The sequence below is a fragment of the Sorex fumeus genome, unplaced genomic scaffold (assembly GCF_029834395.1).
Source record: "Sorex fumeus unplaced genomic scaffold, SorFum_2.1 ptg000207l, whole genome shotgun sequence".
In the NCBI taxonomy this organism is placed as follows: Eukaryota; Metazoa; Chordata; class Mammalia; order Eulipotyphla; family Soricidae; genus Sorex; species Sorex fumeus.
The window spans coordinates 1,792,869-1,818,584 of NW_026606264.1; the positions used below are offsets into that span (position 1 = coordinate 1,792,869).

The 25,716-nt window shown below is 56.8% G+C and overlaps 2 protein-coding genes across 3 annotated transcripts in view; one reads left to right on the forward strand and one right to left on the reverse strand.

Annotated features, from left to right (window-relative positions):
* SNED1 (sushi, nidogen and EGF like domains 1) overlaps window positions 1-25,716 on the forward strand; it is a 537,305-nt gene that overhangs the window by 244,782 nt on the left and 266,807 nt on the right. The window lies entirely within an intron of this gene.
* Window positions 1,266-25,716, reverse strand: part of THAP4 (THAP domain containing 4) — a 36,331-nt gene continuing 11,880 nt past the window's right edge. Inside the window, exons 1-5 of one of the 2 annotated variants that reach the window (XM_056108394.1) lie at window positions 16,710-16,815; window positions 13,596-13,755; window positions 11,377-11,486; window positions 11,168-11,271; window positions 1,266-1,534 (exon numbers count right to left, since the gene is read on the reverse strand). In XM_056108394.1, the coding sequence (XP_055964369.1) occupies window positions 1,415-1,534; window positions 11,168-11,271; window positions 11,377-11,486; window positions 13,596-13,755; window positions 16,710-16,713 (498 nt within the window). In that variant the 5' untranslated portion in view covers window positions 16,714-16,815 and the 3' untranslated portion in view covers window positions 1,266-1,414. Of the gene's footprint in view, window positions 1,535-11,167; window positions 11,272-11,376; window positions 11,487-13,595; window positions 13,756-16,709; window positions 16,816-25,716 lie in introns of those variants that run through there. The other variant, XM_056108393.1, reaches the window with a different exon arrangement.

Consider the following 25,716-nt stretch of genomic DNA (forward strand, 5'->3'; position numbering starts at 1 on the left):
GGTGCTGGAGTGTTTTCCAGCTCTGGCTGCTCTGTGGGCCACCGAGGACAGCTCAGCAGTGGGGACAGACTCACTGCCACTCCCTGACACAGTGGGGAGCTGAGCTGGAGGGGGCCAGGGCCACTCTAAGAGCCCACAGAGCCAGGAAAGCAGCACCAACAGTGACCAGCAGGACCTGGGCACTCCCGGGGGCAAGGGCGAGAGGACACCCTGCCAGTGACCTGGGGCTGGGCACCTTGGGCAGACAGACTCCAATTGCCGGTCGGGCTGGGCCTGTCTCTGCTGTGCACACAGGTGAGGGTGCTGCGGCAGTCCTGACCATCCGGCCTGGGCAGGGGGTAGACGGCACCCTTGGCAGCCCTCTGGGCCACCTGGCGAGCTCCTGTCTTACTCCTGGCTCTGCTTGGCGGGGGGGGGGGGGGGGGGGAGCGGGGGGCGGGGGGCCCGTCTGCGGTGATGCAGGTCAAACCAGAGCTCTGCACTCTCCTGCCCACTGAGCAGCTCATGACCAAGCCGTTGGGCAGGGGTCAGTGAGTCTGAAGAGAAGCAGGACCTGCTAGGTCTGTCACGATGGAGAGGAGCCAAGGCAGATCAGGCGAGTGGTGGCCTCTGTTTCTATGACTGGCCATGAGGAGGACACAGGCCACCACTGGCTGGCTGCAGAGTCAAACAAGCAAGTTTGTTTCACCACGGTGGTCGACCCGGAAGCAGCCATGCGAGACTATGTGGGAACTGCGGGCTCCTGGGAGACAGGTCCAGGCACCCGTTCCAGCTGGGCCCTGCAGGGTCGGGCGCACAAGGCCCTGTTTGTACCTGGGATCTCAGCCTTTCGGCTTGAGTGAGCCTTCTCCATGCCAACCTTTGTGCCCCAGTTACTGGACCCTGAGGGATGAATGCCTGAACCTGGGTTCTGAGAAGGCCCTGGAGGCCCACGCCCTCCTTGCCCTGTTTAAGGGCTCCCTGAGGCCCCCACGTGGCAGAAAGGTGCTCCCACTGCCGCCAGCCCCACCTCAGAGTCATTGAACCAACTTGGAAGGGGCAGGACAAGCAGTTTGGGGCTGAGTGAGAGCCATGCTTTCCAAGTGGGGACCGGAGTGCTCGAGATCCCTGGCCCCACAGAGTCTCCTGGGCAACCCCGTGAGTGACCTCCACACAGAGCCAGGCATCACCCTTGAGCACTGCTGGGTGCACCCCGACGGTAAAACAAACAGAAAACTCAGACACGGTCTCCAGCAGCAAAAGAAAGGTCCACTCTGCGCCAGTGATCCTATCCAAAATGCTCAGCCATAAAAATAAAGGCCTTTTATTTGGTTTTACTCTGCCATTACAGGGGCACGCGGCGACACTCTACGAGCCCACAAGGCCCGTGTCCCCCCATGGTGGCCAGGCCCCGCCTGACGAAGCTTGCTCTGGGTCACGGGGTCACTTTCCTGTAGGTGATGTGGAGATGCTGAGTCATCGGCTGGGTAGTGGTTGCCATGGAGACCGTCTGCTCAAGTTTGCCTTCCGAGTTTAACCGGAATCTTCGGGTGATCTGAACAGAGCAAGAAACACAAAGCACCTTGGGGTCTGGTTCCCAAATCCCCTCAACTCTCAGGTCCTGCAGCTGCCCTCTCAGTCTGCGCGGCGAAACGGCCTGCCGTGGACTGCCTGTGCCTGAGACGGCCCGTGAGACGGCCGTGTGCGCGGCTGCCTGTGCGAGAGGCCTGAGAATGTGCGAGAGGCCACCTGTGTGAGGGCCACGGCTGCCCTCCCTGTCCTGCAGCCTTATCAGAACCCGGGGGGCACGGCTGGTCCCTGTGATCTGCTTCGGACCCGGACTGGCTCTGCTCCTTCATCGCCCTCTTCGCCGCCTGCCTGTCACTGAGCTCAACGTGTTAAGAAACACCCCATCCGGTGTCCGCACTACGGGGGCGAGTCACGTGCCGACAGCGGCCGACCCCCGAGAAAGGGGTGTGCGGAAGAGAAGCCTGAAGGTGGCGGTCTGTGAGCCAGCGAGCGAAGGGGTGGAATGACTTCCAGGAGAGTCTGCTCGTGCTTCTGGCCGTAGCCAGCTCATCTCACCGGAACAGCCAGACTCAGGGCCTGCTTGAGGTGGTGGAACAGCACGAGGGCAGCCGGGCCCAGGGTCTGCAGGAGGCGTGCAGGACCCACGGGCAGCTGTGGAGGCTGGGAGTCTGGAGGACACATGCTGCCTGGAGCAGTGTCGGGACTCAGTGTGAGAGCAGAGGCCACAGAGAGCCCAGGACCAGGGGCCCAAAGGGCTGAACCCCAGAAGCAGATGGGGGGAAGTGTAACCAACAGGCCCTTGAGGCCTGCACACTTAGACACGAGCAAGGGGGCAGAGGGAGCGACTCCGCCCTGGTGCTCCCCAGCAGCCGCCTCTCCTGCAGAGCACCCTCCCCTCCGAGACGGGAGGGCTGGACGCGCCCCATGCCACGGCTGGGCCTGGGGGCTGTCCCCAGGAGGAAGGGGGGCTCTGGTAGGAGGTCCTGAACACCGGGACCGAAGGAGGGCAGCATCGCAGTGAACGCGTCCTGGCTTCTCTTCCTTCCCTCTGTGGCGGGGAGCGGGGATGGCCCTGGCTGTGCTCGGGGCATGGGGCTGGGCCCGGGCCTCTCGCATGGACAGCCTGTGCTCAGCCTACTCATTCCTGGGATGGAATTCCTAAGGAGGAATTCGTACTGACAGTGCTGAGACACTTAAAAAGAACAATCTCAAGACCTAACTATGATATAAAACAATAGAACTGGCTGGCAAACGAACTCTGTCGAGCCGCCACCTGGAAACCCAGGCGAATGTCGCAGCCGTGCCCTGTGCAGCCGAACAGCGGAGCGACGCCAGAGGGCGGGCACAGGAATGCCTCAGCATTTGGAGCTCGGAGTCACGTGGCACTGGAAACTGACTCTGGGCTGGAAGACGCAGGATGTGCACCCTGGCCCTTGGAGGTCTCCTCTAAAATATTTTAATGGAGGGGCTGGAGCAATAGCCCAGCGGGGAGGGCGTTTGCCTTGCACGCGGCCGACCAGGGTTCGATTCCCAGCGTCCCATATGGTCCCCTGAGCGCCGCCAGGGGTGATTCCTGAGTGCAGAGCCAGGAGAAACCCCTGAGCATCGCCGGTGTGACCCAAAAAGCAAAAAGCAAAAAAAAAAAAAAATTTAACGGAGTCCATGCAACCCGGGTGGGAAAAGGTTTACTGAGCTTTAAAGTATGAGTGAGGAAATGAAGGGACTCCCAAGATGGTGTTGACGTGGGCACCAGAGCTGGCAGATGGGCGGCAGCTCAGCGCTCTGAGAGCTGGCCCATGGGCTCAGAGGGTGTCTGCATGAATGAAAGCAAGTGCCCTCTGAATATTTCTCTCAGAGTGGCCTTGCACGAGACCAGCTTGGCTCCCCCTGGGGGGCGCTGGCCCGAGCGGGACTCGTGAGAGACGGCGGCAGCGCGGCCAACGACGGAGCAGCCGCAGCTCTCGGCGCCGTGGACAGGTGGCGGCAGAGTGTGTGGACGACTAGCGCTCTGGGTCCAGCCAGGCACCACCGCAGTGCGCAGATCCCGGAGCGAACGGGTCCTCGGGCTCCTACCACGGGGAGCTGGCTCGGGTGGCCCTGGTGACTCGCTGTTGCCACCGGCAGGGCGTCCCGGCCCTCCCATGGACCAGCCGTTGCTGCTGTGCCACCCGCAGCGTATTCTGGAGGAAAACCCCCTGAGCACCAGCTGGCGAGCGCCCCTGGGTCAGGTTCTGCTGGATCGCTGGTGACGGCCTGCCCGGAGTGCCAGAGCTGCATCTGGCAGCCATACTGGCTCTGGTCCTGGTCCCGGTTGGGTCGCTGCTGCCGTCATCGCTGGGGTCCAGAAGGCGCAGTGCCACTGGCAGGCCAGCCCGGTTCCGTGGGGCCAGAGCATCAGCAGCCTGATGGGGCCCTTGGGCTTCCAGACACCTCAGAGTCACCACTATGACTCTGGCCGAACCCCAGTAACTCGAGACCATGTTTTCCGAGAAATTAAACTGCCAATATTCGGGTGCGTGGGAGCCCCACCCACAAACCACCACCGGCTCCATCTTACAAGCTCATTTCTAAGTCTTGCTCCAGAGATTTGTAAACAAATCTCAAAACAGATTAAAAAAAAAAAAAGATGCAGTAAATCCTCTCAGGCTCACACGGGTGAGTATTACGGGGTACATCAGAGGGGGGTGGGTTGGCACAGTGCTTCCCCCAACAGAGCCCCCGGCAGCTGCTTGTGCCCACAGTCCAAAATCACCGCCCTGGGACCGGAGCGATAGCACAGCGGGTAGGGCGTTTGCCTTGCACCCGGCCGACCTGGGTTCGATCCCCGGCATCCCATATGGTCTCCCAAGCACCGCCAGGAGTAATTCCTGAGTGCAGAGTCAGGAGTAACCCCTGAGCATTGCTGGGTGTGACCCAAAAAGCAAAAAAACCCAAAATCACTGCCTTGTCCCTGACCAGACCCCTCTGTCTCGAGATGGACCTCACTGAAAAATTAAGCTGTTGAAAATATGGGTATGCAGGTTTCTCGGGATCTGGATGGGCAACCTTCCCCACCTCCCTGTACTTCTGGAAGCCCTGGCAGTCACATCCACACCCCAAAGCTGCAACTCAGTTAAAAGGGCTACTCCAGCTGTACCTTCCTGATAAAAACACTGAACACACATGATGACTGCTTTAGTACATGTACTGCAAACCAGGTACATGGGGCCAGTGACTGAAAACACCAGGACTCAAGGAGTTGGGATTGGGCCGTCCCTTCCCATCTCCCCGCCCTCCCGGGGTTCTGGCTGTCACGCCGAGAACTGCCTCCGGGTGCCATTAATGCACATTACCAGCCGTGATCCAGGGACTCACGGAAGAATCTCAGGACCACGCAGCTCGCTGCAGAGATGGCTCCGGGCCTCAGTTATTTCAATTTTTAGAATCCCAGGAGCACTCAGCTGCTTTTGTGGCCATGCAGTATCTCATACTATTTTTTCCCCCTTTCTTTGTTGACTCACTATGAGACAGACCCTTACAGATATCTTGTACTTTTCATAACAAGCAATGCAAAATCTGCCTGTGAAGCAGGCTTGAGAGTGGTGGGACACTCTGAAATAATGTGGGAAGGTGTAATGGTGGTGGGACCGGTGTTGAAATATTTTGAATGTAATCAATTGTGAACAACTTTATGAAAATAAAATAAAAAAAAAGTGCCTGCCATAGGGGGAGGCGGGGGGGGGGGGGGCTGGGGACACTTGGTGGTGGGACATTATACACTGGTGGAGGGATGGATGTGGTAGATGGACGTTGGGACACTGTATGATTGAAAACCCAATCATGAACAACTTTGTCGTGTTCTATCTCACAGTGATTCAATAAAAAACAACCAGCCCACCTAGGACTGCCTTGCATGCAGGCCCAGGTTCAATCCCAGGGGCCACACGGCCCGCCAAGCACAGAGCCAGGAGTAGTAGCTGAGCCCCACTGGGGGTGGACTAGACCCAGACAGACAAAAAGCCAGGGCCAGAGGCAGGAAGAGCCTGGCGTGTGCATGACCTTGGTCTGAAGCACAGAACCAGGAGCGATCCCTGAGCACAGAGCCAGGAGTAAGCCCTCCGCACTATCAGGTGTGGCTGAGCCCCTCCCCTTAAGACCCCCAAGTACCGAATCCAAAAGACCAATGTAAACCCCAAAATTAAAAGGAAAGAAAAAGGGGTAAGAAAGACTGAATTTATGAAACCTACTAAGACTGAATGATGGAGAAACAGAAAACCTAACTCACAGGGAGACTGAATCTCGGGCAAACAGGTGTGGTCTGATGGCTTCCCCAGAGAAAACGGTGCTTACGTCACTGTACAAGCCAGAATCATCCCAACCCCAAAGTCAGAAAGATGGTACCAGAGAGCAGCCCACTTCAGTACGACACCACAGACAGCAGAGCACGGCCACAGCAAGGCATCACAGACACTGGACGTCACGGTCGCGCAGCATGTACTTCTGGAATACGGATAACTGGACACACATAAAACCAGTCAATAAAGAACACATTATGGACTGGAGAGACAGTACAGTGGGGAGGGCGCATGCCTTGCACAGGGCCCACCTGGGTTCGTTTCCCAGCACTCCACGGTCCCCCGAGCCCACCAGGAGTGATCCCTGAGCACAGAGTCAGGAATAAGCCCTGAGTATCCCCAGATGTGGACCCCAAACAAAAACAAATAAAGGAGGTGCGATTAGCAAAGTGAAGAAGACCCAAGGTCTTCTCATCTGAGGCGAGACAATGCCAGCTGCTGCCCCTGGGGAACAGAGCCAAGAAACCCCAGCCAGGAGAAACTACTTCAGCGCGGCCAGGTCCACTGGAGCAGCACCAGTGGCCACCTCAATCCGCACAGAGACAAGAGCTCTACGCTGGCGAGCCGCCCACGGACACGGCTTCCAGGCCATACGCTGCCACCTGCACCGCTTCTAGGCCATACGTTGCGGCAAGTTCAATCCAAGAGGAGAAGAGGAGGAAATAAAAGGGGGCCAACTCAGGGAAGAAGAACTAAGATTTCTGTTTGCAGATACATGATCTGCTATAAGAAACCTCGTGAGTAAAATCAAAACTCCTTGAATGAATGAATTCAGCAAAGAAATAGGATACAAAGTCCACACACAATCGTTTGCATTTCTACACACACGAGCAATTTAAAAAGGGACAAGGAAAACTGAGCAGACGATAGGACAACGGCAGAGCACTCGCCCTGCACGCAGCTGATGTAGGTCTGATCCCTGAGTGCAGAGCCAGAAGGAAGCCCTGAGAACACCAGGTGTGACCCAAAGACAGAACAACAAAAAGAAATAAAATTGCATTTATAGTAACCTCAAAAAGAATAAAACACTAAACATTAATCAAGCAGGTGAACACAAGTATAAAAAATTCACAAACTTTTTTTTTGGGGGGATTGGGGTTGGGGGGTGCACACCCAGCAGTGCTCTGGGGTTATTCCTGGCTGTGTTCAGAGGTCACTCTTGGCAGGCTTGGAGACCATGTGGGGTACTGGGGCTCAAACCTGGGTGGGCCACATGTAAGGCAAGCACCTACCTGCTGTACAATCAGTCTCACCTCTTTACAAGACTTTTTTTTTTGCTTTTTGGGTCACACCCGGCGATGCACAGGGGTTTCCCCTGGCTCATGCACTCAGGAATTACTCCTGGCGGTGTTGGGGGACCATATGGGATGCTGGGAATCGAACCCAGGTCAGCCGTGTGCAATGCAAACGCTCCATCCACTGTGCTATCGCTCCAGCCCATCTTTACAAGACTTTTATTTTTTAAATTACATCTTTGTTGCTGCTGTCTGGGGGCCACACACAGCTCAGTGCTGCTGCGGGGACAGACCTGTCGGAGGAAGGGTGTCTGAGTCTGCGCCCCCACCTGCCGTCAAAAATCAGTCACGGGACTGCAGTAGCACAGCACCTGCTGGACTGAGCACAGGGACAGAGCTGCCATGCCACGACCTACCTGGGTTCTATCCCCAGCACCAAACAACAAAACACAAAGGAAAGGAGCGAGGGAAGACGTGCTAGAAAGAGGGAGGAACTAATTTGGCCATACGCAAGGCAAGTGCCTTATCCCCCTAAAGCAAAGGCTTTAAGTGAAACTGCCGTTTCCCATGAAACTGAGACGCGCAGAAGACAGCAGGCCCCCGTCCCTACACATGGTCAGAGCTCTACTTCAACCCCAATCGGTACACGTCTGGAAGACAGTTCAAGGGCAGGACGCACGCCTGCCTGGCATATGTGAGGCCCTGAATTCACGGGCCCTGGGCTACAGGACCGCCAGCCTCCGCTGGGGAGGCCTCAGGACTCTGAAGGAAACAGAGAAGACAGAACCAGAACCAGCAAGGCGGGGTGGGGCAGTTCAGTCTGCTGGAGGTCCTGCTCCCGGCAGCCCCTGGGGAGCAGAGCAGCCTGGGGTCGGCCGCAGGTACAGGGTGATGGGCTTCCAGTCCCCAACCCTCTGCCCCTGGCCATCTTCTCTCCTCATACCCTGCCCCCACCCTACAGGGGCACCTTCACAGACAAAGCTCCAGGCTCTCACTAGTAGAACTGCACAAGAAAAATACCTCCAACCACATAAAAAAAATGGGGATAAGAAATGAACAGAAGTTTCCTCAAAAAAGAAATACAAATGGCCAAAAGGTACATGAAAAAATGCTCCACATCGCTAGCCATCAGGGAGATGCAAATCAAAACAACAATGAGATAGCATCTCACTCACACTGCAGAGACTGGCACACATTCAAAAAAACAAAAGCAACCAGTGCTGGCGTGGATGTGGGGAAAAAGGGACACTCTTTCACTGTTGGTGGGAGAATGCTGACTGGTCCAGCCTTTCTGGAAAACAATATGGACAGTCCTTCAAAAACTAGAAATTGAGCTTCCATATGACCCCGCGTTACCACTTCTGGGAATATATCCCAGGGATACAAAAAAGCACAGTAGAAATGACATCTGTACTTTCATGTTCATTGCAGCACTGTTCACAATAGCCAAAATCTGAAAACAACCCAAGTGCCCTAGAACAGATGACTGGTTAAAGAAAAATGGATAGACATGGAGAGTATCTTGCTAAGTGAAATGAGTCAGAAAGAGTGACAGATATAGAAGGACTGCGCTCATTTGTGGAGTATAAAATAACATAACATGAGACTGACACCCAAGGACAGTAGACACAAGGGCCAGGGAGATTGTTCCATAATGGAAGCCTGTCTCATGAGCAAAGGGGAGGAGGCAGCTGGAATAGAGAAGTGATCACTAAGAAAAAAATGGCTGGAGGAATCGTTCGGGATGGGAGATGTGTGCAGAAAGTAGATCAAGGACCAAACATGATAACCTCTCAGGGTCTGTATTGCAAACCATAATGCCCAAAAGTAGAGAGAGATTATGGGGAATCCTATCTGCCATGGAGGCAGAGGGAGGGTGGGAAAGGGGGGTTATACCGGGGATATTGGTGGTGGGGAATGTGCACTGGTGGAAGGATGGGTGTTTGATCATTGTGTGATTGTAACCCAAATATGAAAGCTTGCAACTATCTCACAGCGATTCAATAAAATTTAAAAAAAAAAAGCTCCAGGCTCTGGTCAGCAGGGCTACTGGGCAGAGCTGGTCACTGTCCCCGCAAGGGGTTCCCTCTGTCCCCCCCAATGCAGCTGGTACCTCTGTCATCCCCAGAGCAGGCCCCTCTGTCCCCCACCCCTAAAGCTCTGTCTGCCCCTGCAGCAGAAGCTCTCATCGGCTTTGGTTCCATAGCAACAATGAGCAGGATGCAGGTAAGACAGTGATGAAGCAGGTCCCTGTCTGGGCAGCCCGAGCACTGTCAAGAGAGAACCCATACGCCCTCCTCCCCAACACACAAAGATACCTGAGCACTACCCCCCCCCACGAAGCAGGAAGTAAAGAGGCCTGATAAGTCAGGTCTGGCAGCTGGCTAAGCACTGTGTGTGAGTGAGCGAGCGCGCGCGCACACACACACACACACACACACACACACACACACACATATCCTGGTCTGGCTGGCTAAGACTACACACATACCCCATGGGTGTAGTGTGTAAAACACTACACAAAGATAACACAGTCTACACACACACACACACACCTTGGGGTGAGTGGCAGAGAAGTAAAACACAGTCTATTCTAAGTATTCTGAAATTCCAGATGAATCTGAACCTTTTCCTGAAGATGGTAAATCTGCGAATGACACAAAGGGCCAGGGGCTCTGGGGTACTTCGGAGGAGGGCCACTTCAGCTGCTGAGGGGCTGGCTGAGAGGGGTCAGGGAACAACAGCCTAGAAAGTCACACTCATCCTGGAAATGGTCCCGACACCCAACTTCAGGAGATGATCTAAGTGTTACCACAAGAAACATGCCTCAGCGCCAGGCCCTGGCACGTGGGGCGGCCATGCCACAGTCTGAAGGGAGAGCAGAGCCCGCCCCGGGGAGGCGGGGAAAGCCTCGCGGGGCCCTGAGCAGCTCTATCCTCAGCAGGACAGTGCCTGGACCCCAACTATGTCCACGGCAAGGCCTGGGAGGGACCGGTCACCGCACAAGCCCAGTCCCAGCCAGCTGAAGGGATGACCCTGGCTGGCTCAGCGGAGCGCACAGGATGCTGAAGGCACCAGGCCTGCCCACCAGCAGCCGCTGAGAGGCAGGCGCTCAAGACCTGGCCGTGACACGGACTGTTCCAGACCAACAGGGCCAATAAAGGCAGCGAGGACTGAGCTCGGCCCACAGAGGCCAGCACACTGCCCACACAGCCACCAGCCCCCTCCATCCACTGCGTTCACACAACCCCGACTGGCCACGCTTACACGGCATTCCTAGAAGAGGAAACGCTTAAGAACCCATTAACAAAAACCAGGGAAAAGAATGCCGGACACTCTCCCCAGATATCGAAAGAGAACATGAAGATGACCTTACAGCTTCAGGGACTTAGCAAAGAGACGAAGCCCCGGGAGGAGCACCCACAAGTCAGGAGACAGCACTCGGGGCTCTGAGGCACCTGGCCGCCCCCCAGCCCCCCAGAGCAGAAGCCAGAGGGGACAGGGGAGCAGGAGGAAGAGGCGGCAGAAGGCCCCAGGGATGCACAGACCCAGCTGGGGCAGTGCAGGGCAGGCCCGGGGGAGCTGCTTGCTCCCGTGGGGCACCGTGACTGGCCAGATAGGGTGCAGCGGGGACAGAGCGTGGCCACCGCCCTGGATCAAGCCCAGCCCCACACACGGGTCTCTGAGCAGAGCCAGGAGTCAGCCGAACGGCCGCTCCAGGTGCCTGCACAGGCTGGGAGGGGCTGGGACTGTGGAGCTCTCTGAAGGTGGGGCCGGGGTCTGGTCCCCAGAGCAGCACCCCTGCCCCAAAGCCTGTCCAAGTCAGAGTGGGAGTTGCAGTGCGCAAGCTGGGCCTCTCCTCCGAGTCCGAGTGTGGGCCGAGAGTCAGCTCAGACCCAGCAGGCCGCACGTCCCCTCTGAATTCTGCAGTTCACCGAGCAACACGGAGACGCTGCACACGTGGACAGAGGCAGGCCACGCGAGAATACGGGCAGGGTCTGGGGAGAAGTGAGAAGAGCGGCAACAGGCGGGCAGCACGGGGTGGCCAGGTGGGCGGGCCAGGGCCAGGGCCGGGGTGGGCGGGCTCACCTGCTGCACGTGAGGCTCCTTGGCGAAGGAGACCCTGGCGACGGAGTGGGACGCGAGGCACAGCTCCTGCCCGTTCACCTCGCCCTCCTCCACCTCCACGATGCCTGCGGGGACACAGTGCGCAGCCGTCAGGGCCACTCAAGCCGGGGCACGGAGCCCGCCCGCCCTCCCACCCTCGGAGCACCGGGCCGGAGAGCCGGCAGACGCACCTGTGTTCTGGGCGCTGACGAAGGCCGCCTTGTTGGTGTTGGGCTGGAGGCGGATGAAGCCGCACTCGCGGTGCAGGGGCTTGTGTGTGTCGGGGTGGAAGGCGTTGAACCTGCAGCCGGGAGAGGGGCACGTCAGGCTCCGCGGTGCCCAGCACCTGCCCCCACCAGCAGGACACTGGGCTCCACCGCTCGCCTTCCTCCCAAGCACTCCTCCGCCCTACCCTGTCCTGAAAGCCACTAGCTGTGCTGAGGGCACAGGCCTGCAGGGCAGCCGATGTGGTCAGGAAGGGGACAGCCGCGGAGAATCCTGGCAGCACCAACCTCCACATGGCCCCAGGCTAGCAGAATCTCAGAGGAAAGCAGCCTGACTCTCACCGACTCCACACACCCACACGGGCGCTCTCTGCGTCCCTATGTGACCGAAACACCCGTCATGAGAGTGAGCGGCCAGCACCTGAAGTCTCAGGACCTTCCCAGAAACCCCAGTCTGAGACACCACTGTGCAGGAGGGTTGCTGGGTGTTAACGGTTCCCAGCATTTGGCTTTGCCCTCATCCTTTCAACTAAGAATTGGGACCAGAGGGGTAGCACAGCGGACAGGGAGCTTGTCTTGTGTGCAGCCAACCAGGGTTCAATTCCCAGCACCCCATATGGTGTCGTGATTCGCCAGGAGTGATTCCTGAGCAGAGACAGGAGTAAGGCCTGAACACTGCTGGGTGCAGCCCAAAGGAAAAACCAAACAAATACAAGAATACAGAAGACGGGACTGGAGTGATGGTGCAGTGGGTAGGGTGTCTGCCTTGCACGTGTCCAACCTGAGTTCAATCCCCGGCATCCCATATGGCCCCCTGAGCACCGCCAGGAGTAAGTCCTGAGAGCAGAACCAGGAGTCAGCCCCGAGCATTGCTGGGTGTGACCCAAAATGGGGAAAAGGAAAATAATAAAGAAGACAACAACATAGTCTTCCAGCTCATCTTCAAATGGAGAGGCGCTATTCACACGGTGCCAAGTTAATCACTTACCGAACAACTGACACTAATGTAATTACGCTCATTTATGTACCTGACATAATCATTGGAGACCGAGGAAGGCACAGAGTTTCACTTACTTTTCTTTCTTTCTGTGTGTGTGTGTGGGGGGGAGGGGGGGGTCGTATCCAGGAGTGGTCAGGGCTTACTCCTGGCTCTGCACTCAAGGATCACTCCCGGAGGGGCTCGAGGCCACACCAGGTGCTGGGGTTGAACCCAGGTCAGCTGCATAGAAGGCAAGTGCTCTCCAGCACTCTAATTTTTATTTTTTTATGCTTTTTTGGGTAACACCCGGCAATGCATAGGAGTTACTCCTGGTTCATACACTCAGGAATCACTCCTGGTGGTGCTCGGGGGACCATCTGGGATGCTGGGAATCGAACCTGGGTCGGCCGTGTGCAAGGCGAACGCCCTCCCCGCTGTGCTATTATTGCTCCAGCCCCGAGCACTCGAATTTTTATGCTGAATTACTGCTTTAATTTTCTTGAGCATAGTGTCAAGAGTAGCCCGAGAAGAACCAGGTGTGCATGGAGCCCAACTCGTTCCATCAAAAAACAAACAAATACCCCAAACGAAAATAATTCTCAGCTACTTCCCATCCATGAGGCTGTCCCACTGCAACCCACAGCCTGGTGCATGGTCTCAGGAAGGGGCTGCACTCCTCTAGAGAAATGTCTGAGTTGGGCACACTGGGGGTCTGTGTGAGTGGGGGGGACTCTCTGGGGGTCTGTGAGTGTGGGGGGAGCACTCTGGGGGTCTGTGTGAGTAGGGGGCAGCACTCTGGGTGTCTGAGAGTGGGGACACTCTTGAGGTCTGAGTTTGGGGAGCACTCTGGGAGTCTGTATGGGTGGGGGGCACCCTGGGGGTCTGTGTGAGTGTGGGGGGCAATCTGGGGTTCTGTGAGTGTGGGGGCACTCTGGACGTCTTGTGAGTGTGGGGGAGCACTCTGGGGGCCGTGTGCGTGGGGTGAGGGGGCGAGGCACACGGGGCAGTCGCTCCCAGCTGCTCTTAGATCTCAGCAGTTGAGGCCTTCCTGGAGGCCTCCCACCACTGGGCTTGTCCCGAGGGAAGCCAAGTCATCTGACGCTTAGAGATCTCGGGGTGAGTGGCCTGTGACGGTGCCTCCTCGAGTGTCCGCACCCAAGTCCTTGACCACACGACGCTCCCGCTGCCCGCCCTGCGTGGCACTTACGAGAAGTTGAGCATGGGCTGGCCCACGTGGGAGATGTGCGCCTCCTCCAGGTACTGGAAGGGCTGCAGCGTGGGGTAGGTGCCGGTGCCCGGCGGGTCGGACAGCCACGTGCCCAGCATCCAGGACAGCGGCTCCACAGCTGGGTTCATCTGGGGCGGCTCTGAGGAAGGGGAACAGGCCGTCAGCTTTCTGCTGCCTGACCGCTCCAGCCACACCCGCAAGCTCCTGTGAGTGCCTCTGTCACAGCCGCCGTGCAGGGCCGTGCAGGGCGGGGGTGGAGGAGGGCCAGGCGTGAGCCGGGGCACCCTGCGGCTTCAGGGCCAGAGAGGAAGAAGTCTGGGCATGAGGAGGGCCAGAGGAAGGAAGGACAGGAAGGAGGCAGGAGGGACTGAGGCTGCAGGGCAGGACTCGACGTGAACTCTGCAGGCAGGACCCGACGAGCCGTGGAGACGGCTCCTTGCGTCCTGGGTGAGGCCCGCGGGTCACGGCTGTCACCTCCCAGGGAAGGCAGAGCTGGGACGCCTCAGTGCCCACGGCCAGCAGGTGCTGACGTGCACATTCCAGGGAGGTGTCCCAGTTTGGACTCAGGGACAGTGAGGCCAGGAGCCCAGAGGGTTTGGGGCTCTGAGGGCGGCCTCGTGGCCCGGCACTCTCGAGGTCACCAACCCCCTGGGGCTTGGGGCAAGGGACCGGCAGCTGTGGGGCGACAGGCACTGGGCCATCCTGGGAGCTGGACCCCGGAGGGCCACAGGTGCACCTGCCCTTACAGCACTTCTCTCTGATGAGACACTTTCACGGTGCTGCTCCTGAGAAATGCTCTGGGCTGGTCAGGTGCACACCTGCACCGCGTACCTTGTAGAGCCGCCTGGATTCTGCACCCTGCTGAAAGGAACCAGCCCTCAGGCTCCTGGGGCGCAGGAGGGAAGCACCGCGGGGCCCGTGCCTGCTCCAGGCGGCTTGGGGAAGGTACTCACGGGTAGCAGAGGGCAATGGCTGCAGCATCCACACCCACGTCCCTGGACCCCTCCGCACCCCAGGAAGCTGTGCTGTCATGTGCCTCCCCCCACGGTCTCTCCCTGAGGACGGCTCCCACCGAACCAACGGTCCTCCCAAGTGCTGTGAAGCAAAGGTGAGTAAGCAGAGCACTGACTTTCCCCTGAACGGGCTGCAGGCAGCGGACGAGAGGCCTGGGGGTGGGGATGGTGGGCGGGGGTTTGGGACTCTGAGCTGGGAGGAGTTTCGGGACGGTTCACCTAGCCTGTCAGCATCTGAACCATCCAGCCCGCGGCAGTCTCCAGAAAACAGAACAGCCAGGAAAGCGGCTGCTTCCCAGGGCCTCAGGAACGCCGGGAATGGAGCGCAGCCCTGTCAGTGAGGCACTGACAGGGAGGAGAGAACAGCGGACATGGGATGAGCAGCCCACAGGCCACACCAGTGTGGCCAGCACTGAGGCTCAGGGTCCAACCAGAGACCACCAGGGAAGTCTTGACCTACCCAGAATCTGGGGACTGAGCCACAGAACAAGGACACTTTGCCCTGCATGCAGCCGACCTGGGTTCGACCTGGGTGTGTACCTCAGCACCCCATCGGATCCACTGGGCCCCACCAGAAGTGGCCCCTGAGTGCAGAATCAGGAGTGTGCTCTGAGCACCACCGGGTGTGGCCCAAACACCAAATACACACCCAGAACCTCACAGGGATGCAAGCATGGGAGCTGCTCCTGGACACTGGCCCTGAGAGAACTGCCCGGAGAACTCAGGAAACTGCCCGTAGGTGCTGCAGACCCCACAAATCCCATACAGCCCCCTTAGGACCCACAAAGACCCCACAGGACCGACAAACCTCTCATAGACCCCACAGGCCCTGCACGACCCCACACTGCGCCTATACAGAACCCCCTGCACGAACCCCACACACAACCCGCATGGAGCAGAGAGAGTCCACATGAGCCTCACGCACAATCCACACAGACCACATGCAATCCACACGGGGCACACACACGATGGACCCCACCCTGCCCCACTGTGGACCCCACGCCTGTGGGCTCCCAAGGCCGTGGGGGCTGCACACCGCTGCCCGCAGACAAGAGCAGTCAGGACCCACTGCTGAGCTGACCAGAGCCAGAGCGAGTGGGGACTGGGCTGAAGAGGGGGGACGAGAGAGGATGGGACACGCCCCGCAGCACATGCCACGGCACGGGTGCAGATGCCCGTCCCCGGGCCCTGACTCCTCACAGGTGCAGCCAGACAGCGCCACACGCCACGTCTGCACCTTCTTCGCTCCATGACGGAGAGGACGGGGCAGCAGCCAGGGGCCAGGAGTGGCCAGACACAGCACAGGAAGTGAGGCTAGTCTCCGGGGTGACAACAGAAAACATGGGGCGGGAGAAGGGGCGAAAGCACTTCCTGGGGCCACTTCCCTGAGGGCGAGGCTCACACCTGCTGGAAGAGGGAGCTGCTTCCTCGGGAGCTGTCCTCAGCAGGGCCAGCCGTGTGGCCCGTCCGTGTGGCCCGTCTGTGCAGCCTGACTGTATGGCCGAGTGTGGCCCATCTGTGTGGTCTGTGCGTGTGGCCTGCAGAGCTCACACTGCGTGATACCAACGGCCAACACTCACGCCACTCTGAGGGGAGGGAGAAGGCGCATCATTCTGGACCTGCAGCCAGGACAGGAGCCTTTGGCCAGGAACAAGCCCAATGTGGCAGAGTACTTGGCCCATGGGGGCCCCAGCCCAGAGGGCCCCTGCCCCCCTCAGCCCCTCCTAGCCCAGCTCCACAGCTAGCGGGAGCCTTGGCAGGGGGTGGGCATGCCAAGCCCCGACCCTGAGTCCGCAGTCAGTCATCAAACTCAGCCTGAGAGTGTGTGTTTACTATGGTTTCATTCTACTTCACTTCAGAACTAAAGGAATTTAAAGTCAAATGGCACAAGAGAAAAGGTGATCTAGTCAATTTGACACTTTCAACCTGAAAACTAAATCAGGTGTTCCCATCTCTTCTTCTCATTTTGCCTTTTTAGAATCAAAGACCACGACCAAAATGCAAAAACAAAAATTTAAATGTCTTTCAAGATATTTAAATTTTGATTTTTGGGGGGATGAAATAGTCAAAGCAGGCTTACCCATCCCTAAGGTCTAGCCTGCGACACCTTCAAGGTTCCTCAAGGTTGTTTTCGGCCCAGAGACGGAAGTGTTGGCACCTGGCTGCCAACAGCTTGGCAGGAAGAGGATGCTGGCCCTGAAGCATTCTGGGAACTGTAGTTCCCCCAACAAAGGGTGCTCCCCTGGGCAGGGGCGAGGAGGCTCTGCAGCCCAGCCCGCGTGTCCTGTCAGTCCGGACCGCCCCCGCCTGTCCGCGAGCAGGGGAGCCCGCTGGCAGCTAGCTCGGGGTCTGTGCTGCCTCTGGGCAGACACTGGCACACAGGATGGGAAGCGAGTGGAGTCCTCACCGCGATAGGGCCGACTCGTTCCCGCACCACCTCCCACGAGCCACGGCGCCCCACCCCCGGGCATACCAGGTCACCAGGCAGTCCCCATCCTCTTTCAAACCCGCCTCACTGCAGCCCAAAGGAAGTGCGGGTCTGGGGAAAGGAGTGTGCAGAGCAGCCTTCCCACCAGGCAGAAACACTCCAGAGGAAACCAAACAGTGCTGATCTGCAGGTGGGAGGGCTGACGGCTTTGTCACTCCAGAAGTTTCAGGTGAAAAACCGGATTAGCACGCAACTTTGCTAAAATACCGGGTACTTACACTGGGAGTGACATGGGGCCGGGGGACTAGGCGGGCTAGTTCATTTAATCCGTCATTTTAAATGCTGCCTGCAGAAAAGGTCTCCAGCCAAAATAGGTAGCAGGAGATTGAGGAAGCCCCCAGCTAGGCAAGATTCCCCCCGCCGCCCCCTCGATCCCAGAGGCAGGATGGCAGGGATCTCAGCAGGCGCACTTGGCTGTGGCTGGAGCCCAGGGAAGGCGGGGGAGCTGCTGAGGACAGCCCTAGAGAGCCTGGAACAGGTCACAGAACAGCAGGCTCAGCCGGGGACACAGTGACAGGTGTGCATTGGGACGGGGGCAGATCATCGTATGGACAGGGCACAGTGCAGGGATGGGACCAGGTCACTGCATACGTGACAGAGTACAGCGTAAGGACAGGAGGTCGTCGTCATGTACCTGACAGGACACAGCGTAGGGATGGAACCAATGGAACCAGTGCATCACTGGACAGAGCACGGCACAGGGGCGGGAGGTCATCGTACACAGGACAGGGCACGGCGTTGGCACCCTGGGCAGATAGCAGGGCAGGTACCTAGGATGTACTGTCCTCTTGACTGGGCAGTGAGGGGAGGACACGTGGACACAAGCAAGGGGAGTGGTGACCTCTGGGAGGGAACTGGACCCACCGGCTCACAGAGACAGTGAACTGCAGCGTTTCAGGTCTCTGAGCCTGGTTTGCAGGTCCTTCACAGGATTCGCCAGGACCCAGGGGCTAAGGAACAAACCCACTTTCCTATGAAAAGCAGTTCTCTACACTAAAAATCCAGCAGCAGTCTGGCCACTTCAGTAACTCTTAAACCCAGGAGAGGCCTCAGGCCTGGCCCTGCCCCGAGGGTTGCAGCTGGAGGGCCCGGCGCAGACCCCTGAGCTGCCAAGGGGCCCTGCCAAGGTGGCTTGGGAGAGCTTCGAGCTGGCTCGGGACCTGCCTCTCTTTCCCTTCGCAGCCCCCAACACCCATTTCCCGAGTAGACCCCCTTTCCTTCACTTCCTGCCTTCCACTTCTTCCATGGCGACTGCTCCCAAACACATTTTTTCCAGAAAGGAAAAAACTTTCCCCTAGAGCAGTGATTCTCAGCCTGATTCTGATGTGGCCCCTCCTGACCTCAAGGGTCGCGGGGTCACCCCCACTCACTCCACCGTCACCTGCACAGCCCCCCGCTCCGCCCGGACATCCTGGGCCTGCAGGGAAGGGTGGAGCCTGAGCAGTGAGTCCCCATCTCTGCGTGGAGCAGGATCGTCTGAGAACTGGGCCAGGTGCCCAACTCACTTCTGACAGCCCTGAGTGCGGGACCCTCTCGCGCCTCACAGCTCGGAGTGAGTCTTCAGTCGGGGTGTGGGATTTCAGAGCCTGATGAAGGAGAGACCAAAGGGTCCCTGTCTGTCAGGGAACGACGTGACCCTGACCTCTGGTCAGAAAGTGAGGGACAGGGTCAGGGAGCCTGAGCGGCAGAAGTGACTGCGTTCTCTGTCAGCTACAAGCACACAATCCGGCCCTGGGCGGAGACAACCGTGTCCTTGCCTCTGCCTGAGAGCCTCCCCAGGACCTGGGGCGCGGGGACCTGTGGGTGCCAGGGGCCTGTCAGCTGCCTGTGGGGTGGGCAGGAGCGTGTGAGAGGTGGCAGCCTTGACTCCCGCATGCACCCCACCGCTCCGAAAGAGAAAGAGCAGCTGGGGCCTGTTCTCACTGGGCCCAGAAGAACCAGGTATTCGGGCTCCAGATTGGGGTCGACAGCCCCGGTCGCGCACCTGGAGCCCAGGAGCACGTGATGCCACTGGGCAGGGGCAGTCTGGGGGAGCTTCAGGGTTCCCATCCACGCAATTCCTTCCAAGCAGCCCACCCCCGTGGTGCCTTCTCCCCACAAAGGGCAGCACTGGGGCCAGGACAGCCTCCTGCCAGCTGCCTGCAGCCATCCCGTCCTCCAGGAGGAGGGAAGAGGCAGAAGAAGTGAGGGCACAGCCAGGTGCACCGGACACTGAGAGGCTGAAATTTCAGTAGAGATTAGAGACACTCCCAGCACAGCTTTGGGGACCAGAGCAGAAAAGGCCGAGACACCCACGGCGCGCGCCTGCTCGAGAAGCCAGCGGGAGGTGAGGCCGGGCAGGAGGGAACATCCCGAGGAAGCCAGGCGACCCGAGCCCCAGCACCTGACTCAGCCTCTGCTACCTGAGACACGACCACATGGCGGTGGAAAGGCAAGAAAAACTGCAGTCTGGCTCCACTCCGGGGCGCGTGCGTGCGTGTGCGCCAGGGTTGGGGCTGGTGCTACGCCGTCACCAGGAGGCTCCCCGGAACCAGCAGTCACAGGCACGGCAGCCGGGGAGCCTGAGAAGGAGTCCAAGGGGACGGCTCCTCCAGCACCGACCCTTCAGACTCCTGCCAGAGCACTGCACCAGCCGCCGCGACCAACAAAGGGAAAGCAAAGGGCGAGAGTCATGGTGGGCCCATGTCGGGAGCCAAAATGTCAGCGCAGCCCGACCTGCGATTTAAGACTAATCTCTTCTTGGAAAAATGTTAAAATACATCGTGTAAGTTCCGGAGCTATGCCCGGGATAGGTGCCGTGAGCCCACCACTAGGGCCCACACCACGATTTACTGAAAACCTGCAGGCTTTGTTAATTCCCCATTTTGCCCACTTCCTCATGTAATCAATCACATAAGGCTAGCTTGGGAGAAATAAATTTGGAGCTTGATCGGAGTCTTGACTTGCTCCCCTTCTCTCTCTCTCTCTCTCTCTCTCTCTCTCTCTCTCTCTCTCTCTCCCACTCACGCACCCTCTCCCAGTTATCCACGCTGACGAGTCCTGTGGGTTGGGGCAGGTCCACAGGGGTCAACAGACACCAGGAAAAGACACTACCCGAGACAGAGCTGCACACAGCCACCATGGCACCAGTCCTGTTATTTTGGAGCTGGAGATCAAAACCAGATCTCAGGCTCTCTGCTCGCACCGCACCAGACTCCAGCCCCAAGATGCAGATTCCAAAGGTCCGAACCACGCAACCAGGACTGGTGGGACCACCAGGGAAACAGAACCATGTTCTGTAGCTGCCAGCTACACCCTCCCAGGGAAACAGTCACCAGAGCAGACAGCAAGGCACAACCCAGTCCCTCAGCACTGTCGGTCCACTATACGCAGGACAGCTGGGAGGGTCTCCTGGGTGCCCAGAGAGCTGGCAGAACACTGGGCATGTCTGTGGGGTATCCTGGAAGAGAGGCACACCTGGCAAGGTGCCAGGGGAAAGAAGGGACCTGCACAGGATACGGGCAGCGGCAGTGTGGACAGGGAGTAAGGAGCACGGAGGGCATTTGCTGTCTGCCTGTCCCTGGTCTCCAGCTGCCAGCCTAGCGGAAAATCACATCGTCCCCACACTCTGCCAGTGCCCTGAACCTCAGGAACCGATTCCTGTGCAGTCTATGCGGGCGCATGTGCAGAGACAGAGACCGCCATGCTGATCTCTCTCTCCAGCTTGCCATCCGCTACCTGCTGACCCCGTCTCCCGGGAAGCCAAGACTGACTGCGGCGCCCACACACGCAGAATACACACTTCCTTCCTCCCTGGGCGCCCACCGACACACAGCAGCTGGACAGGAGCAACAGGAGTCACGCAAACTATGTTCACAGATCGACAACTACAAATCCCCTAGAAACTGGTGATTAAAAGGGACACTTCTGGCGGGAGAGAGAGGATGGCTGGCACGACCCCCCCGGGGTCCCCCGAGCCCACCAGGAGTGATGTCTGAGCACCACCGGGTGTGGTCCCAAAACCCAAATAATTAGATACTTCTGCATAATCGGGTTAGAGGAGAACCCCAGCAGCAAAAATAATGAACTATATGGAAATGAAAACACCAAAACCTGTGGAGGGGGTCAGCAGAGTCCACATACAGGGAAATTTGCAGCATTTAACGCATGTATGAGAAACAGAAATGCTCTAAAACTAGCAAGGTTTTACCCAAAGAAAACAAAGAGAAATAAAGGGAATAGAATTGGAAGCCTTTACGAGAGAGGCCAAGTGGCAACAATGAAACATGAAACAGAAAAGGGAAAACTGATAAAATCAAAGGCTGACTGTCGAGAAGATCAACACAATCTATATATTCTTGCCCATTTAACTGATAAAATAAGCAGCACAGACAAGTCAGTCTCATTCTCAGAGGGCCACCTCCTGGTCTGGGGTCAGTGTCACATCAATAAAGGGAGACCAGGAATGAAAGCACACCAATGTGACCCAGGAGACAGATGAATGTTCCGAAAGACACAGTCCACCGGAGCACACGCCAAGTGCACACAAGGAGAAATGCGTCGTCTGGGAAAGCCAGCATCTATGAAGGGAAGCTGGGCCAGAATGGTGCCTGCGAGCAGGTGAACTCTTAGCACTGCCAGGTGTGTCCAACACAAACACCCAATCATGTTGCTCTGAGGCGCCCCAGAGGAGGTGGGGGACACGGGGAGTTTGCTTCGGGGCCAGAGAGATAGTACAGGCGTAAGGCGCAAGCCTTATAGGCAGCTGATCCCGGTTCACACCAACGATGCTCTCAGGCATGGCCCCGCAACAAAAACCAGAGTATTCAAAGACCCCTCCAGGGCGAAAGGCACCTGCCTTGCACCCTGCTGCACCCAGTTTGCATCCCCAGCACTTCCCAGCCCCACAGTCACTCCTGAGCCAGTGCTAGGAACAGCCCAAGCACTACTGGGTGGGGCCCAAATGGAGCAGAACCACAAACAAGCAAAAAGAGCACTACAGTGCAAATGAGACCTCACGGCGAGTACGGAACACTTCCCGCTGACCACGGGCCTCCACGTGCCGCGGCATGGGCTGGAAAGGACAGTGCGAGAACCAGGCACCACGACCCCCGCATGACCCACGCGGACACCGCAGAGAGCCAGGCACTGCGACCCCCGCACCGCCCATCCACACAGATACTGCTTGGAAGGAACAAGGCACCATGTCCCTCTCACCCCACCCGTATGGACACTGCACTGATGTGACTTGAGAAGAAAAGGGGTCAAAAGCTAGGAACCGGAAAACAGAACTTCTCTACCTGCAGAAATCCATGAAAATGTTCATAGAACTACTAAGTTGAACAAGTTTGCAGGGTTCAAGGTTAGCGAACACTGAAATTGTTTTTTATATACCAGCAGTGAATAAAATTTGAAAAGCACTGTAACATAATCTAGGATAACATGCATAAGAACTGTGCAGAGAGGGGGCCAGAGTGACAGTACAGTGGTTAGGGCATGTGCCTTGCATGTGGTCCCCTCGGCACCGCCAAGGAGTGATTCCTGAGCAGAGCTGGGCGTAACCCCTGAGCACTGCCTGGTGTGGTTCCAAAACAAAAAACAAACAAAAGAATTACGTAAAGAGGGGCTGGAGCGATAGTACAGTGGGCAGGGCATTGGCCTTGCATGCCGCTGACCCGAGTTCGATTCCCAGCATCCCATATGGTCCCCCGAGCAATGCCAGGAGTAATTCCTGAGCGCAGAGCCAGGAGGAACCCCTGAGCATCACCGGGTGTGACCCAATGATCCAAAAAAAAAAAAAGAATTATGTTAAGAAAGCAACATAACTGATAAGGAGATATAAAAGATCAAAATAAAGGGGCAATTATTCCATGTTCATGGATTAAACTGAAAAATCAATTTAGTTAAGAAGCCAATTCTTCTGAACTTGAGCTATAGATTCAACTCAAACCTGTCCAAATCCTAGCAATTCATTTCATGCTCTTGACAAACTGACTCTAACATTTATGTGCCAAGGCAAGAGACTCAGCTCATTGTGCCAACAAGAAAGAACAAAGTCATGGGCTCCCAGCATCTCACTCATGAGAAACACCTATAACAATCAGCACAGTACGGAACTCATGCAGAAAGACATGCCAGTTAGTGTCCACAGGAGTCCAGAAACAGATCCCATCAACACAGGCCGGAGCTTCTGGACGAAGGAGCGAGGTACAGTGCAATGGAAAAGAGCAGTCTGACGCCGGAGGGGCAGGGAGAGAGGGGCGGAGCAGCTCACTCCCTCACGCCGCCTGCAGGCTTGAACGCAGGCTGCGGGAGGATGGCACCAGCAGGGAACACAGGACTGCACTGGGCTGATGCTTCAGGACCCAACACTAAGCACTGTCCACATAAGAATGAACAGGACTTCTTAGAATTAAAAAGAAAAAAAAAGTTTAGATGCTGAGAAACAATGTTATGGGAATACAACAGAAGAGTCTGGAGCGATGGTACCATGGTTCCCCAGCACCACCAGGAGTGATTCCTAAGTGCAGAGCCAGGAGTAACCGCTGAGCATCGCTGGGTGTGGGTCCCCCCAGGATACACCCCACCCAATCAAAGAGCATAAAAAGGGACTGAAATACGGAGGCTGCAATGCAGGAGCCCGGGCTGTGCACGCAGGCGGCCCAGGGTCTGAGCTCGACCGCAGCACTGCCTAGTAGCGCACAGACCACGTGCTGGAGCACAGGTCTGCAGAGGGACACCTGGGCTCTGTCCCTGGCACCGCAGAACCCCTTGACCACTGTGGGCAAAATGGGGCCAGAGCAAGCACGATGGGCAGGGCACTGGCCATCACGTGAGCACCATGGGTTTGACCCCTGAGCTCAGAGCCAGGAGTAAGCCCTGAGCACCACTGGGTGTGGCCCCCAAACAAAACCAAAGACCCCAAACTATAAATGTAAAAAGAAAAGCAAATATTGAAAACTGATTCCAAAGAAATAGAAACTATCCCCCGGGGTGTGGCCCACCCAGCAGAGGCACAGGCGTGCGTGCGTGCGTGTGTGTGTGTGTGTGTGTGTGACCTGAGTCTGTCTGGGGAACTGTGCAACAAAATCGGCACCAAGGAGAATGCTTCACGCCTGCTGTACTTTGCGATTCTTAGTGGCAAACAAGTCTGAGTAGAAAAAAACTTTAAAACGTATTCTACAAATCATTCTATACCCCCAAACTGGCTAACCTATATAAAAATGGAAAAACACGAGAACGGAAAGCTAAGACTAGATCGCAGAGAGAAAGCTCTCAATGGGAGTTAGGGAAACAATCAGGAAACAACCCTGTCCCAAAATGCCTCTGACCTTAAGGTTTCACTAGCAAACATTCATGCAGTGCTCAGGGCTTACTCCTGGCTCTGTTCTCAGGGACCACTCCTGCTGGCGCTTGGAGGACTATAAGGGGTACTGGGAATTGATCCCGGGTTGGCCCCATGCCCTACTTGCTGCACTCTCTCTCTGGAGCCACGAGCAAACATTGAAAGATGAATTAATTCAAATCCTTCTCAAGAATTTCAAAAATAACTCAAGAGGAAGGACTGTCTGGTACCTCATTCTGAGGCCAGCACAACCCCAATGAGCCCAGAGCCAGGCAAAGAACACTACAGACCAGTATCTTTTCTTTTTTTTGAGTTTGCTCCTAGTGAATTTAATGTAATACCGTATAATAAAACAAAGCGTGCAATAAGAAAGAAAATAATTAAAGAAGTTTTAAAAAAGCATTGTGGGTTTCTTGTAACAAGCATCACTGGAAGAAGAAGAACAGATTGGAGATTTCCTAAGAGGCAGGGGCCAAGACGTATGCAGAGGAAATGCATTCCAGGCAGCAGTTCCAAAGACCCTGTGCGGTCTCGCTTATGGAAAGAGCAGCAAAACTGCCAGCAAGACGGGAAAGTTGAAGGAAGTGAGGGAGAGAAGGTGAGAATGGACCATGCAGGCCCAGTTTTCTTTGGGAGGTGGAAAAGTGCTCAAGCACTCCAAGCCGAGGACCCTCGTAAGTAGGATTGTGTTCCCACAGGTCCGGAATGACACTTCATCTAGTGGATGACTCTTTCCGGTGGGCACCTTGCTCACAGGACAAAGGAGTCGAGAATGGAAATGCACCGAGAGAGAGAGCAGGGGCAGTAGGGGAGGAACTTCATTAAGATACTAAGTCCAGGGGCCAGAGCAATAAGACAGTGGGTGTGGTGCTTGCCTGTACAAGGCCAACTGGGCTCGTTCCCCGGCATCCCACATGCAGACCAATACCCTTATCATTGGTGCAAAAATCTTCAACAAAATACTACCAAAGAGAAATCAGGAGCAACTGAGAGGAGTCAAAGGCGTATACACCAAAGGGTACAGGCTCTGAAACACGGAGGATGAGGCGGAACAGCAACAGAACACCAACACTGCAGCAGAACTCTCGATCTTAGCAGGCTCAGTCTAAGGAGAGAATCTATGTGAAGATAAGGAATGGGAGAGGTAACTTTAAAAAAAATGAAAATAAGGACTAGCAGAGACTTCAAAGCAGACCACATGCATATGATCATTCTAGGCGTCTCAGGGGCTGGAGAGAGCCCAGCGGGCACAGTGCTGGCCGTGTATGCAGCCAA